Raw genomic sequence first — 16,225 nt, 5'->3', positions numbered from 1 at the left:
TTAAGCGGTGTCAGGATTGCAGCCATTGTCCTTGTCTTGTCCACAGTAATTGTATTCCTCCATTATTTGTCTCTCCTTGCTCACTCCACTGTCCTTTCTCTCTCTGTCTCCATCTCCCAGTCCGTTCCTGCATGCCAAAGTGAGGGAAGTGCTGTCGGACTGCGCCCTGCCCATCTCAGTGCTGCTGTTCTCCTTCATTGGCTCCTACATTTTTAGCGACATCGAGCGTTAGTATCATTTTACTTACCTCTTGCTTTGCTCCAGATGGCTGGATGAAGCTATAGCCTGTTGGGTGCAATGTGAACAGAAAGCAGCCACAGGAAGTTTGTTTGTAGTTTTCATTATAGCAGAAATAGTTCCAGGTTTCTTCTGGTTTCAGAAAATTGGAAAGACACCCAGAAAGATATAAATGATCAAAGTTTAGATTAAAAAGTATTTACAGAGTATCTGTGCATCCCTAAACAGTTTTAAATTCATGTATGTAAAATTAAGGCTTTAAAATGTTTTGATTCCATTTAAAAAATATAAGTTGGCCTTAAATGTATTCTTTAGAAGTCATACATTTTGTGACAGGACTATTTAATCTTGTATATCCTTTGTAGTTTCTTTTCTTGTGGTATTTTTGTGTCAGGCAAACATTTGAGTTGCCTTTAAGTCATTTCATCATTGTGTAATATGAGGGAAGTAAAGCTACTGGTAACTAGCTGCTAATGTACCCTTGCTAGCTAGCAAAGGCCTATATTAGCAGGAAGCATTGATTCTGGTTCCTGCAGTGGAAATGGAGAAATAATAAAAACAAGAAAGCTAGCTTAAATTTTATTTAATTTTATTTTATTTATTTATTTATTTTTTTTTTTTTGCATCTTTTATGGTTTAAGTGCAAATTTATCAGCAGTTAGCTGGGCGACGTTAATCTTCGCCATTGGATCACTCCTGTTGCAAACCTGTACAATGCTACCTTCATTTCTGTGCGAAATAACTTGGCACTACGGTGGTTAAGGCTGTTTGTTTTGCACATTTCTGACATCATATGGGTCTTAAATTTCACCTCCTAAAGTCTTAAATCTGAATTGGTTAAACCTGCAGAAACCCAGATTTAAATGTGCAGTTAGAGCTTAGTGTTTGATTGATGAGTGACTCAACGTGAGCACACCTGCAGTGGAGGAAGGTATTCCTTTACTTTAGATAACCTAATCTCAGCTGTCACTTCATCACTGCCAACAGAAAATCAATGCACTGTGTCCACTGACCTTAGTTGGTAGGTCTATAGATTTCTGATCTCTGTGGTCTGTCAGAAAGTAATCCTTTTTTTTAAACTCCAGTAAGTACCTAAATGCTCCCTTATCAACCGCAGTATCGTTATCGTGGTTCCTCAGGCCTTCCATCAGAAGTGTTGCAGAGGACCTTAAACATTTCAAGTACAAAAAGGAAACAATTTCTTTCTTCATCACTGGTAATCAGTTTTATGATTGTACATTTGCCATCCAAGTAATTCATGTGGATAAAAGTTGATGAGTTAGCTCTTTAGCTCTGAATGTATGGATTTTGAAATCAGAAAAGCGGTTTGGAAAGTTAAAAAAAAAGTTGCTGTGTTTTGGAGCTCCTTGTCCAAAATAAGTCAGAATACGAGGCATGAACACACTCGACGCAAGAAGGAAGCGTCACTGACCGTTTTTTCCCCATGTCAGTTGTTTCTATTGGCCCTCAGGAAACTACCAGCTAAAGAACAGGATGCAAATAGAAACATGCACCTGTGCCAATCATCATCATCCAACCAACACATCAAGATCCTTTTTAATGGCCTACCCACAGTGGTTCTTGCCATAAAAAAAGTTCCTCTCCTCAAGACCAGCAAACTGCCAAACCTGCTGCTTGTATAGCGGCACTCCCACCTGCTGAGTTCAGTTAATCAAGAGCTTTAATTGGCAACACCTGGCTGCTACCTACCCTGACAAATCCAAATCCTGGGGAATCTGCAGTAGATGGCAGAACACCGGCTGCAGCGTAAAGTTTTCGTCATTTAAAGTGCGTTTCTAATATGAGACACACACACCTCGTTACACACATCAATACATTGTTACTAGGAAAGGCTCTTTCCAAGGTGTTGACCTCCATTGAGCAGAGTTCATCATCTTGGTCAAGGATGTTCCGTCAGGCGTAGTCAGGGACTTTACCATCAACATTGTCAACCGCCATCCCTGCGATTTATGGCTAACGGACGATACGGTTCTTCACCCGCCGCAACAGGAAGACTTTCATTCCTTCTACTGACTAACAAATCTGGAATTGTTGTAGTTTATGAAGGACTTGATTTTACCCATTTCTTTTCTTTTTAATGTCTAACATTTTATTAATAAATTATTTAAACCTTCTATTAAAGGAACAGCATTATGTAAAATTGACTTTTTCAAGCTGTAAATCATGTTATAATGACATTCCTTCATCAAAACCAATCATGGAGGGTTGCTTTGATTTTCTGATGCATGTTTGAGAAATCCTTTCATCTCTGTGGCAACCATTCACTTGTGCAAAATGCCTGGATGGACCTAGCCCCGCCTTCGAGGACATGGGTCCTCCTGGGAACTGCGGTTTCCAAGCTTCCGCATCACAGAGGAGTTCTTCTGCTCAGCTCCTTCAGACTAGCCAGCAGCAATTAGCAAACACCTGGTGGGACTGAGCATCAGCTGAGCTCATTATGAGCTTCTTCTCAGGAGTTCACATTAAAGGGTTCACAGAGGAGCCATGTTGTGATGACCTCTTGCAGGCAGAGTTTTGGAAAAAGCAGGAGTTTTTAAAGAGACAGAGGTCCAATTTCAAGGCATTGAATATCGAGGACAAATTTATTTTAGATCATATTTGATATATTTTTCTAACAACAGGCAACATAGTTACCTGATTGTGTTGTAAAATGGCGCTATGTGCCTGAAAAACACATAATACTGCCCCTTTAAGATATATCTGACATCCTTTGGAGGTGTTTATTTTTCTTTTTAATTTCTTCAATTTTACTCATCAATTGTTTTTTAAAACTTGTACTATTAAAATACAGCTGACATCCTTACTTCTGATGAAAGGATTAAATTGTGACCTCTCGTTTTGATACGAGTTTGGGGATCATTTTTATTTTTATTTTTATTCCAGTTCAGCTAAAGCTGCTAAAAGGTAAAACCTGTTTTTTTTTATCTGAAACAGCCTCGTTTGCGATGGAACCCTTTTATTTGCTGCCCTTATTATCGCTTTATGCTCTTTAATAAAGGCACCAGGCAAAACACATTGGCCATTTTCATTTTTTTTTTTCATTTTTTTTTTTTTTTCCTCTGTTGTTTGGCATCATTTTTAGCCTCTATTGTTGCCAAGGCAGCAGCTGTTCTCTGGGGGTCAGAACAAAGATGACTGCCAAACCCCGAATGAATTTAAATTTAAGTGCCCGGACAATTTTCTGTTCTGTACCTCCAGAGACAATAAGTCATAGCATAATAGACCAATTATTGTCTTGTCATTTTCTAAATCTAACCAGCTACATTTAATCCAGCAGTATTCATCAGAGCAGTGCACCAAATTAGATACGAGGCATTTAAAAAATGAAATCCAGAAACTCTTCAAAGGATTAAAAACAATTGAAAATGTGGATCATCACATCAGTAAAATATAGCAAATCCACAATATTAGCAAATTAAGGAAGCTTTTTATGAGATGCTTATGATGTTTGTATAACACTTCATATGAGGATGGCGAATCATTTCCAATCTCATCTGCTGCCATTTTTCTCCTTCTGGTTGTCACTTCATCCAGTTCCAGTGTTTAAGGTTCACAATCGGCCGATCTTCAACGTGGCTCCGTTCGAGCGGCTGTCGGCCATGAACGTTGTCAGCGCCATGGGACTCGGCTTCCTCCTGGCTCTCCTCATCTTCATCGACCAGAACATTGTTGTTTCACTTACCAATGCTCCAGAGAACAGGTGGGTGCCAACACGCTGACGGAAGAACCTCTAGTTCTTATCCACATGAAGAGTATATATCTTCATGTGGATAAGTAGCACATTATTTTCGATAGTAACCCTGGGTTACAAAAAAATATGTTTTGGAAGTTGTCTATTTTGTTTTTTCAAATGAATTAGCACTATTTTGTGCCACTGAATCCAAAAGTGACATCCATTTTCCTCAACCAGGTCAGGTTTTTATTTAGAGAAATCACTCAGCTTTTGGAACAGTCGTGACCTCAACCATATTGATCATTTAAGGAATTTAACTAGAAGACCGGTCTCTGCCGGTAAACTTAACTTTACCAGTTCGGATAGGAAGATTGGATCCAGAATTATGCATATTCATTTCCTTTTCGTTCATAAAGCTTTCATTCACCAAGTGAGACTCATCACTGTCCTTTGAAGTTTCCATCCTCCTTCATTCATTGCATCCACTGGGTCCTACTGAAGGACACGTCAACAGGATGTGTGGATATGGTCTGCAGCGTTCATCATTCACAGGGCTTCCCTCATACAGCTCAGCCTGTTGCCGTTCCCCCTAAAACACACAGACTTACTTAAATGTTGCAGCTCTGACATGAGTACACAATGTTCCACGCAGCCTCACTCTTTCTTATAGCGTGTCAATGTTATTGATTTACGTTGCTGCTTTCCGCGACAGTATGAAAGAATATAAATAATGGATTTGTATTTTTGCTTGCATGACGAATGAGACGGAGGAGTACGCTCGCTCCGTTTGTGTGTTTTTCTTTGCTTTTAATTACATATCCTCTTTGTCTCCGTTCACACTGCTTCCTTTGTTTCCTGTTTGAGCGTGACGTGTCGCCTCTCTCTCTGTCTCCCTAACCCCAGGTTGCTGAAGGGCACGGCGTATCACTGGGACCTGATGCTCTCCGGCCTTATTAACATCCTGATGTCGGTGCTGGGGTTGCCCTGGATGCACGCCGCCTTCCCCCACTCCACCCTCCACGTGCGCCAGCTGGCTTTCGTGGAGCAGCGTGTGGAGGGGGGGCACCTCTACGAGACGTGAGTCCGCCCTCCCTCTCGCCACCGACCGCGATCAAACGGAGGCATTGAAAGTTCATCTTCAGAGCGTGTGCTGACAGGGATTTTTTTTTTTAATCGCAGGCTCTTTCTTGATTGCATGATTAGCATGGAACTAACAGTTTTCCTTTGAGGACGGATGAGCTGAGAGGGAGTTTCTAAAAGATGAGAGGATTAAGTTGAGCATTTCATCCACAGCCAGGCGAGATTATACTTTGCATATCAGGATTAATAAAGCAGCAGAGTGTGATAAATGAAGACTTTTTGTGTGAGGACAGAAGATGTAATCAAGGGTTTTAGTTTTTTTTCTGTGGACAAAGTATGCAATTTGGTATTTTTGATGGCATGTCTCTGTGTAAAATGAATACTTTAAATTCTCCAGTCTCTATTTATGAGGATGTGTTAAGTCGCTTCTAGTCCGTTTAGAAAAGTTCTTTTAAGTTATCATGGTGGATGGAAATTATATCATCTTCAGTTCTAAGAAAAATAACAATCTGTCAAATTTACAAAAAATGAAAACATGTTAGGAAAAGCTAGAGACACAGTTGTTTGTAGCATGATTTAAAGTGGCACTGTGTAACTTTTATTTTTAAAAAATATGTATTTTACGTATTTCTTGAAATTGTCACCATATCAAGTATGGGATGAAACAGATAATCTGTGAAAAATTGATTTCCTCTGCTGTTTAGAAACAACCAATCAGAGCCAGGAGGCGGGTCTTAGCACTGTCATTCACCTTCCATGTGGCACTGCGTCTCCCCTGCAGCTAGCATAGTCTATCATGAATGCTAATGTTAGTTAGCATGGCCGCTGATGTATGCACGTAAATGATTTTTCCCATTAGTACATTTAGCAGCAAGTACATGAGAATGATTGACAGCACTAAGCCCCTCCTTCTGGCTCTCATTGGTTCATATTGTTTTTGGTGCATTTCTTCAGACAGTAGCAGCTCAGGGAGGATGTGGACGAGATCGATCTTTTCACAGATTATCTGTTTTTCACAACATGGTGACAGTTTTAGCAAATGTGTAGAAAACATATTTTTTTTAATAAAAGTTACATACTGCAGCTTTAAGAGTAGCAGTCAAATGAACTTGACTGATGATCCACAGCTGTGACCAAGTCTGTAAAGGTCGTAGTGTCTTTTTGAATCTTCCACTATGATTCTTTAGCACTTCTGCTGAAAATGATAAAGAAACAACTGATGCTTTCAAATATAGCTATAACATCATCATGTTTTGGTAGTTCTTCCTTTTTTTTTTTTTTTTCTTCATGGCGTGTTTGTATTGAGTTCCCACAACAGAATAACACATACCAGTGATATTATTTTAGATGGATTTTTCTTGTCTTTAAGTTGAAAATTATCCACTTTCTTCTACTTTCTTTCACTATTTTCCTCGGAAGAAAATGTATCTATGTTCTTTTGGGGAAAACTTTTAAGTTTTTTCTTTGATTTAAAACACAAAAATTGAAATAAGATGGCATTTCTTTAAAAAAAAAAGTGCATCAAATTTTTGATAGTAGACATTTATCAACTTATATAATTTGTCTTTTTTTATCAAATTCATATGACATTAAAACGAATTTTATTTCACTGGACTGAAGAAAGAAATGATTTTTGGGGGTTTTTTCATCGTAAAGGTTGCAGACTTTTCTATCTAGTATGTAAATAGTGTTAATACCAAAGAAGAAGAATATCAACAGTGACCTTGACCTTCCTAACTATCCGAATCCACCATTCCACAGTAAAAATCGTCCACAAGTTGGAAACATTGGAAGTGGACATTCCAGAAAATGTTCTACAATGTGAAGGCCATGCAGAACTGCTCAGAGACGGAAACAGAAAACAAGAAGTCAATAAAAAAAAAATCACACAGCAAATCTGATACAGCACGTTCATTTCATTTTTTTATTATTATTCACCAATTAGTGCATGGAAAATAAACATTACAGACTAGAAAACGGAGGTATTGACCTACAAAATAACCCATTACACAAGCAAAGAGAACAAATGGCAACAAAAACAAAAACATAGAATTGTTTAACGTAGTGTGGATTAGAATACTGTTTTCTTATTTCCTGATTTTTCCCCCTTCTTTTTTATAATCTGTCTTGTTTTAAACAATCTACAGTTACATAGATATTTTGGTTAGAAGTGATGAAATGATAAATAAGTAGATAAAACAGGAATAACTAAAGAACACGTTTTGTGATCTTATCATTTGGTGGCATTAACGAACTGGCATTGAAATGGCGTTTTGAATAGGAAACCTGTTCTCAGCAAAAACAACAAGAGAAAATGGCAGCATGTTGCAGCTTTTCAAAAAGTAATCACGTTGGTCCAGAGACAGAAAATTCCTCCTCAAGAATATGAGATAAGAATAAAAATGTCATCCAATGAAAACAAATATTTCACATTTTACTGAGTCTAAGTACTTTTAAACTATGAGTTTTTCCTCACATAGCTTTTCCGTTTTCAATCATTTTTGGCATGCGTTTAAATTAAAGAGATGATACCTGTTTGTAATGATATATTCAGAAAAGGTGCTGTCACTTAAAGTAGCACATCAGTTCATTATTTATGGAACAGAAAAAACATTTGATCACATTTCCTAGTTCTGGAAACAAGGAATTGATTCAAAATGCTCAAAAATAAATTTTAAAATGCACTGTAGTTGTACGTCATTGCCGCTTCTATTTGCAAGTAAGCTACGTATCACATTACGCGTCCACTGTTAATTATTATTTCAAATATTTTTTTTTTTTTTATTAATTTATTTATTTAGGAATAAGCCAGGCAGCTAAGCTAACTAATTAATGGTATTACAGAATTTTGTGCATAAACCAATTTTTTGTTTAAATACAAATTTGATACAGTGTGGAACTTTATGGAATTGCTTTAAATAAATGTCCTATTAGTTATACAGTCTTTTCCTTTTTCATTTTATTTAATCCGAATCTCAAGATGGAAAAATTGGTTTTGAATTTGACCCTAAAAATTAGAATTGAATCAAATTGCTTGACTGCATTTCCATTGCAAATGTGTGCAAAACAAAATCACGTGTGAATAAGTTTGTTCACACAATAAGTCACTAAAAAACACATGACCCCATCATTATCGACCAACGACTTCCTGTCGTTTTCTTCTTCTTGGTGTGCGCCAGCGGCAGCATCCGGCTGTTGATCATGAGACTCATTATTCAATAAAAAGCATTTCCATTGCAGTTTTGCAAAATAAAACAATTTCAATTCGGATGAAAAAAAAAAAAAAACACCTCATCCTATTGTCAAAACTTTTTGTCAAAAAATGAGTTTTTTATTTTTATTTCTGTGTTTCCATTAAGAAATTTTATTTCCAACGTGTCAAATTGCACAATTATGTGGTCAGCCGCAAATGCAGCTACCGAACGATTTGCATCTCTAATCAATTATAAAATCCTGTTTTGTCATCATAACAAAATCTACTTTTTCAAACAAAAGCAAAAACGTCTCATTCATATCCTCTCTCTGCTTATTAAATCCTGATGTTTAGGAAAGTCTGAATTGTACCGCTGCAAAACCTGCAATAAAACTGATTGGGAAAATCCCCAGAAACAAATTCTGTCGTTTTGCCAGAGATGATTTTTCAGAAATGCTTCGTTCTTTCATAGAGTGTGTCATCTTGTTCCTCCTCAGCATCGTCCAGGTGAAGGAGACCCGGCTGACGTCTCTGGCTGCCAATATCTTCATCGGCGTGTCTCTGCTGCTGCTGCCCGTTCCGCTGCAGTGGATCCCCAAACCCGTCCTGTACGGTCTCTTCCTCTACATCGCCCTCACCTCCATCGACGGAAACCAGATGTGCGACCGCATGGCTCTCCTCCTGAAGGAGCAGGTGAGCCAGGGTGCTGGGCGAGAGTGTGTATGCGTGTGTGTGTTGGTGTGTGTGCCCATATGTTGGCTGTGGGACTCAGCAGATCAAACAGTTGACTAGATGCCCAGCACAAGAGTCACCTCTCATCCACTAACATCTTTATTTATTTGTTGTTTGTGTTGTTTTTGAGGGTTTGGTTTAAGGAATTGCAAAATAAAATTTAAAAAGGAACCAAACTAATGTTTTTGTTTAATCTCAGCTTCATTAAAATGCAGTAAAGATCCTGCACAATCAGTTGAAAATATTAAATTTTATATCCACTAAATAGTTTTGTCAAAAGAAACCTGCAGGAATCTCCTTTATTTTCCGTGTGTCTCTTATCCCCAGTGTCCGGTTTAACCTTGCCTCTTCTACAGTGAGGAGATAAAGCAAGGCTTACCCTTTCAATCCATGCTTTACATGCTGCTGCCCCCAAATGGTAGCAACAGGAACTGCATGTTCCTGGAAGAAAAATCTGGAGCTTATAAACACCCAGACAGTAAAAGTTGCATTTTAAAAATACTGTTACTGATGTAAAGATAGTGTGTGCAATGAAAAATCTGTACATTAGATGTGTATTTCCCATATTATTCATTCTTATTTTACAGTTTAAGACACCAGGATATTTTAATTCCAGATGCAACCATCACAAGTTGTGACCAGTGGATATCAATTTTGCTTTTTCTGATTTCTCTTTCTGAGCGATGAGAGGGTATTTCTTTAAAAGATCTTCTCCTTTAACTGTGAGATATTCAAGACATTTCTATGTAGCAGATGTTGAAAACTGAAAAAGATGCATCAGAGCAACTTTGCTGTACTCCAGCCAGCCTTTCTCTCTCGTTTTGCTCTCTCTCGCTGTCTTGCATGCTGTTTACTAGGGGGGGGGAAAACAGCACCTTACATGTCCTTTTTTTCTTAAGACTTAATTTTAAAAACCTCAGTAATACTGACAATGACAGAAATATAAACAGCAGCTGAAAATGTAACACATGTTGCAATTTTGCTCCCCAAACAAACAGTTTACAGGGCTGTCAGGCATGAAAACAACCTCAAACACCTGAAAACTGATAAATCCAGACATTGAAACTGATTTATAAGTACAAGCTCTTAATACTCATGATCCATGGTTATGTTTTGTGATAAGAATTTCCAAAATGTTTCATAGTAGCAACCAAGTTTGCAAACATAGTTTAGGCAAGTTCACGCTACTGAAAGCTAACAGAAGTTGTCATCTGAAACTGGAACTTAAAAGTGCAAATCTCAGAGGTGCGTAGGCTGTCCACTGCCTGTAATCATTTCCTTAAGACTGCAGTAGAAACACAGCTACAGGGGGAGATTGTATTTTAATCGGCTTTTATCCTCTCACCCCCCACAGACGTCTTACCCACCTACCCACTACATTCGCAAAGTGCCCCAGAGGAAGATCCACTACTTCACCTTCCTGCAGATGATGCAGCTGCTGGTGCTGTGCACATTTGGCATGTACCCAATACCGTACATGAAAATGATCTTCCCTCTGGTCATGATCCTCCTAATCCCAATTAGGTACGTATGGGGAAGCTTGGAAATCCATTTTCTCCATTTTGACATTCAGGTGTTTGTGTGCGAGGACGTTCACACCGTTTCAGTTCATCTGCAATTCTGCGCCTTGGTGGAAATGTAACCTTTGTGGCGAACTTGTACGATATCTCTTTGGTGTAAAGTGAAATCTCTCATCTCTCTAACTGTATAATTTTTTTGAGAACTAAAATTTTAGCTTTTTTTTTTTTTTAAGGTTTGAATTTTGAACCAAGAAATGTTATCTCTGGATCCTCTGAGGACATGAACTCCTCACCTTGCCCCGTATGGTGGTTGATCTAAAATTGCGTGTTCAGAGATTCTAAGGCTACATTCACACACCAGGTGAATGCTGACCATACACAACTTTTCACCGCAGTCTGATCTGATCTTTTCACACCAGCAAGAAAAATACGATTTGAGCCATTTCCATACGTGAAGCTAAATCAGTTACGTATTTGACTGTTTTCAAAGATCTGCAGTCTGAACCCTCATGTCACATTTTATCCGACTTTTACATCATGGACCTGAGACAATTAAGAACTTAAGGAAGAAGTCTGTGTCACAGTCGCAGCACTGTTATCTCAGACTACCCATCCAAACAGACTTCTCTACAGAAGCTGGAATCAATTATTCACTAAACAACTTTTCTATTAGTCTTGCTTTCTCTTTATTCATCTTATGATTTTGCCAATCAATCAAGTTTATCTTTACAGCACTTATCAGAAACAAGGCAGTTTAAAGTGTCTGACATCATAAAAACCCAAAACTCAGCAATGGAAACATTACATTTTGCATCAGAAATGTTGCTTAGAGTTTCATTTATTATGGTACAAAAGCAAATAAAGAGGTGGGTTTCTAGTCAAGATTTAAAGAAACTCAGTGTTTCAGCTGTTTTACAATTTTCCAGAAGTTTGTTCCAGATTTGTGAAACTTTAAATCGATCCGTAGACGGTAGTATTCATTATTGAACAGTCAACCGTTCGCACAGATCAAACTTTGTGATTAAACTGAGTGTCCCGAAAATGATTTGATGAAATAAATGAAAACAGGTTCTGCTGTTGAATCAGAACATGAGATTAATTAATGTCAGTGTTGAGCCACTGTGGCAACATCTAAGTTTTCTTAATTTGTTTACTCTGGTGCATAGGAGCGATCTACATCGTGTCTCAGAATAGTGATGTTTATGCGGCAGAATTTCTTGACATGTTCATAAATCCATGGTAACGGGTTATAGCTGGTGATCAGTTGAAGTAGCTTAAAGTGTTAGAAGTGAAGGAAGCTGATGCTGGAGCATTATTTAGTAAAAGCTGCAGATCTTTGAATATGGAGATAAAATGCAAATGTGCAATAGTGTCAATAGAAATCAACTTATAGGAAAGAAATGTATCAGTTTAGTGAAAAATATTTTTATTTTGGTTACTCCTAATTAATTAGACTAATATCTGGAACATTTGATGTTGTATTTTCACCCTAGCTACTCCATAATCCCTTAACATAATTTGGATTGATGAAATGAAGAAAGTGCCAAAACTTTTCCACATTATTTTACTGTCGCCAAATTGTGAGCAGATCAGAAACCAGATCTGGAGCTGATAACAGAAATACAGAAAAACAGCTCTGTGAAAGCCCTTGTAAAGTATTGATTCAGTATTCTTTGCTGGGTGGGTTTTTAGTAGAGGAGTAAACGGTGCATTATTTAAAACATTTGCTCTGAAAGTTGTATTTCTTCTCATCATTAAAAATGTTTTCCACTCACTTGTAATGGAAGCTCAATCTTAGAGTATGCACTGCAGAGACAGAAACTGTTATCTGTGTTTGCTAAGGGGTTTTGATTCCTCTGGCTAGAACATGATAAAATGTTACTGAGTGATCTGCTAAATGTGTTTAGTCACAGTGTTGCTGCCTGTGTACACTGCAGCACACATTCCTGATTAAATGCCTCGTTACAAATTAAATCACTACATTTAATGTGTTGATCAAATTATGTTGCATAGAAATGTCATCGGCATTAATTCATAAGCTATGTCTACATTTTTAGCAAAATTCAGCCTTTTGCAGGCTAAAATATTTAGTTGTTTTTTTTAACATTTTGAGTGCAAACATTGACCTTGCACAGCTTGAATAGAAATCCTGTGTGTAGTTTTGCTAAATCACTAACAAAACACTGAAACTAGCTTTCAATATTCGGTGTGTTACAGTGTAATTTTACAGATTTGGCATTTAGTATAACTCAGACCAGAGGTTGCTAAACTCTTCCATGCTATGGCCGCCCAAACAGCACTAGCTTCTGCTGCCGGGGATTCTCTTTACAAACCCACAGACAATGCTACAAGATATGCAAAGAAACTCCAACTTTTAGAATGTTTCTGTTCACTTTTATTCACTACTCAACAATTATTATATTCATTTAGCATAAATGCTGCCTAATTATATCTTCTGAGTTTAGTCAGCCAGGAGTTCTTGTTTTTTTGGTTTTTTTTGTTTGTTTTTTTTTTTTTTTTGTGGCAGCAGGGTTGCTCCTGTCTTTTTCTTGTCCGTTTTGCACTTGCTAGCTATGTTAGCTATGCTAGCTTGAGGAACAAAGCAGCTTGATGAATTTGAATGGCAGCCAATCAGAAAGAAGAGCATTCCACATCAGATTTTAATAATCTATTTTTACCTGTAGTTTATAATATTTGAAAAACAGCTTACATTTTATGATAAAACAATTATGACTAAAAAATCTGATTAAAAATTTTTGTCAATTCATATTTTTTTCTCAGCTTTCTGTAACACCCCTCACTCTTCCTATAGACCCTCACTTTGAAAAACATTCACCTATTTGTAACTATTATTTTTGCCATCAAAGAATTGGGAGTGTTATACAATAAAGAGTCTTTAAAGCAGAAGTTGGGAATTTTGATACATTTTTCTCCATTTAGTAAAAAAAGAATCCATTTTGGCGCCTGGCATTCAGATCCAATTTAAGGACTGCACCTTTATTGATGTGTATGTTTGTGCATTCTGTACAAAAACAATTAGCTTTTGGGTATGTAAAAAAGGATAGTGTAATGTGGCAAAATGAAGATAAAACATGTAATTCAAATATAAATAATGTAAACAATACAGCACTGTTTAAGTATTAGATTTTTTTCCCAGAAATCAAGAAAATAAAAAAAATCTACTTGTTCTTTTTTTTCCCAGTGTACATAGAAACCTTGTACATAAGAACAATAATGAAATTTTAGACTCTCTTCCTTTACAAACAATGATTTAAGATCAGCTCAGGCAGCAGTGGTTCGGGTTACCTTTCATTGGCAGTAATTGAATCTGCTCAGTTTATTTTGTTTATTTAGTCCCAATCTAACCCATCTTTATGCCATACTCTGGTTTTTAGAGTCATTGAGTCTTTGTTCTGGTGTAACAAATAAGACGTGACACGAATGTTGTCTGTTCTGCTTCCAGGAACAACGTGCTTCCTCATATCATTGAGGCCAAATACCTGGACATCATGGATGCCCAACACATGTAGCTTCACCAGGATTCAAGCTCTGGATCCTCACAGAGTCCATGGGAGCGAACCAGAAAGAAAAAAAAATGGAAAAAGGATCAACAAAAACATATTTTTTGATGCAAAACTATATGGGCACAAACGGGGGGGGGAGGGGAAGAAGAGAAAAAAAAAACACGGACCGTTTAGATTTTTTTTGTATCCGAGAAGTCCGTTGAAGCACTGGAAACGCGGGGAAGCCGAGAGAAGAAGAGAGCCGAGAGTTTGGGTCCGACATTTTCCAAAAAAGCTAACAGAAAATTTCTCTGTGAAACAAACGTTCTCCAAGAAAAGTGACTGTTCCCGTCTCGCCTCTGTTTGACCATGTCGGATCGTGTGGTGCCATAACAAGTCTATGTTCTCGTTTCACAGCTTCAACCTTTTTATGGTTACACTTTACATTATCCTTTTTGCAGTGTGTGGGGGCAGGTGCTTCAAGTATTCTCTGATGCTGTGGAAGTAATAATAATAATAAAAAAAGAAAATAAAAGAAATGCTGCAAGGGTACATTAGATTGTACCAAGAAAGGGGCTAATGGCACAATGTAAGTATGAACCTGATCGCTTTTTGACACTTTGCACTTATGTTGTTTTTACACAGTTTCAGGTGCGTCTCGATACGTCGGAGATCATGAAAAAGTTCCTTTGTTTTGGTAAATCTGTTTAAAATGTGAGTCTATACGAAAAGTGAGTATTTTTCTTTTCTTTTAGTTGTTATGGAAACCTATAATTTAGCCTCTCAGAAGTTAAAATTTTTACATAAGACCAATTAAGAGGTATCTTTTTAATACAGAAATGTTTTGAGGTGTGAGGAATCTTGCTGATTTAACGGTTTCCAGCAGAAACTGGCTGTTCAGCAGTGTTGCAGCCAATGGAAAGTTGAGGGGAAGGAAAAAAAAATTCTCGAGTGGGTATTGAATTGGATTACCAAAATAATACAACTTTCTGATTATGTTCTGATTTACCGAGATGCACCTATGTATGGGTAAATGTTTTACCCACAGACACTGTGTTTAAAAGTACCTAAATACTTTGAACGGGTCAGTTTAGAGCACTGCATTTTGGCCACTGTAAAGTCCGCCTTTTCCTCGTCATTGTGCAGCGTTCCAGCCTTTTAAATTTCTGCACCTTTTAGCAGTTGCTACGGATGACACTTGCACACATACATGTTAAGTTTTCTGAGTCATTCCAACAAGTGTCAGCATTTGTACCAGGAGGAGATCAGAGGGTATATATGTGTGTGTGTGTGTGTGTGCGCGTGTGTGCGCGCGCGTTTGGGTCATACACACAGTACATCTCTGTCCTCCATCTAGTTGTCTGCCAGCTCTTTAGAAAATTTATTTTTAAAGGTGGAATCCATCTTTAGACGAATAATAATAATAATAAAAAAAAAACATTCCACGGGTATATAGAATTATTTGTAATAATTTAGAATGACAGCACAAACCAAAAACATATAGTGATATCTTTATCTTAATGAGAAGGGGGGGGGGAAATCAGAATATATGATGGCAATATATTGAAATATTATCGGTCAATTTTAAATAGAATATTTATTTATCATAATGATAGTTTATCTTTTAAAAATGAAAATGAGGTGTGTTTACCCTGAACTGAGAGCAGTGTTTGCTTCTTTCCATTCCACTGTCTGTGTCTTACACTGCAAAAACACCAAACCTCACCAAGTATTTTTTCTAGTGCAAATATCTTAGTACAGTTGAAATAAGACAAAACTGACTTACAACTAACTTTTCAGCAAGATATAGAAACTTGCTTTAAGTTAATAATTCTTTAATATTGATGAAAAAGTGGCAGATTATTTCACTTAAAACATTTTCCCTATGTAATAAATGGAATAATCTGTCAATTGGAACTAGTGATTTTTCATCAATATTAAGGAATTATTGACTTAAAACAGCCTTTTATATATTTTGTATTATTTCAAGTGTACAAGATATTGGCTCATGAAACTAGAGCAGAAATAGTTCAGATTTAGTGTTTTTGCAGTGTACATTTAGCTCTGCCACAGTGTTTACATATCAAAGTCCAGTCCAGCTTCATGTTATCAGCATCAAAGCTAGTGGAAGAGATTACAGTTAAAAGGTTTGCGACAGAACAACTAGAAAAGATCCGGATTAAGCTAGTCTATCTTTTTATTCTACTTTTGTTTTTTAGCAAGTGTTCAAATACGAGATTTGGAACAACTTGCTCCTGTTTTTTTT

At 37.2% G+C, this 16,225-nt stretch overlaps 1 protein-coding gene across 4 annotated transcripts in view; it reads left to right on the top strand.

Moving 5' to 3' along the window:
* slc4a11 (solute carrier family 4 member 11) overlaps nt 1-15,491 on the top strand; it is a 121,536-nt gene extending 106,045 nt beyond the window's left edge. For all 4 annotated transcript variants that reach the window (XM_015058559.1, XM_015058558.1, XM_015058560.1 and 1 more), the window contains 6 exons: nt 121-227; nt 3,793-3,958; nt 4,835-5,008; nt 8,702-8,897; nt 10,291-10,460; nt 13,920-15,491. In XM_015058559.1, coding sequence (XP_014914045.1) covers nt 121-227; nt 3,793-3,958; nt 4,835-5,008; nt 8,702-8,897; nt 10,291-10,460; nt 13,920-13,986 — 880 coding nt within the window. In that variant the 3' untranslated portion in view covers nt 13,987-15,491. The remainder of the gene's footprint in view (nt 1-120; nt 228-3,792; nt 3,959-4,834; nt 5,009-8,701; nt 8,898-10,290; nt 10,461-13,919) is intronic.
* Nucleotides 15,492-16,225: the final 734 nt, after the last annotated feature.

This window comes from Poecilia latipinna, unplaced genomic scaffold (genome assembly GCF_001443285.1).
Source record: "Poecilia latipinna isolate Pla-1442-1.1 unplaced genomic scaffold, P_latipinna-1.0 Scaffold1550, whole genome shotgun sequence".
NCBI classification, from domain to species: domain Eukaryota; kingdom Metazoa; phylum Chordata; class Actinopteri; order Cyprinodontiformes; family Poeciliidae; genus Poecilia; species Poecilia latipinna.
Note: the sequence above shows the minus strand (reverse complement) of the source record. Positions and strands in the feature narration are given on the sequence as shown.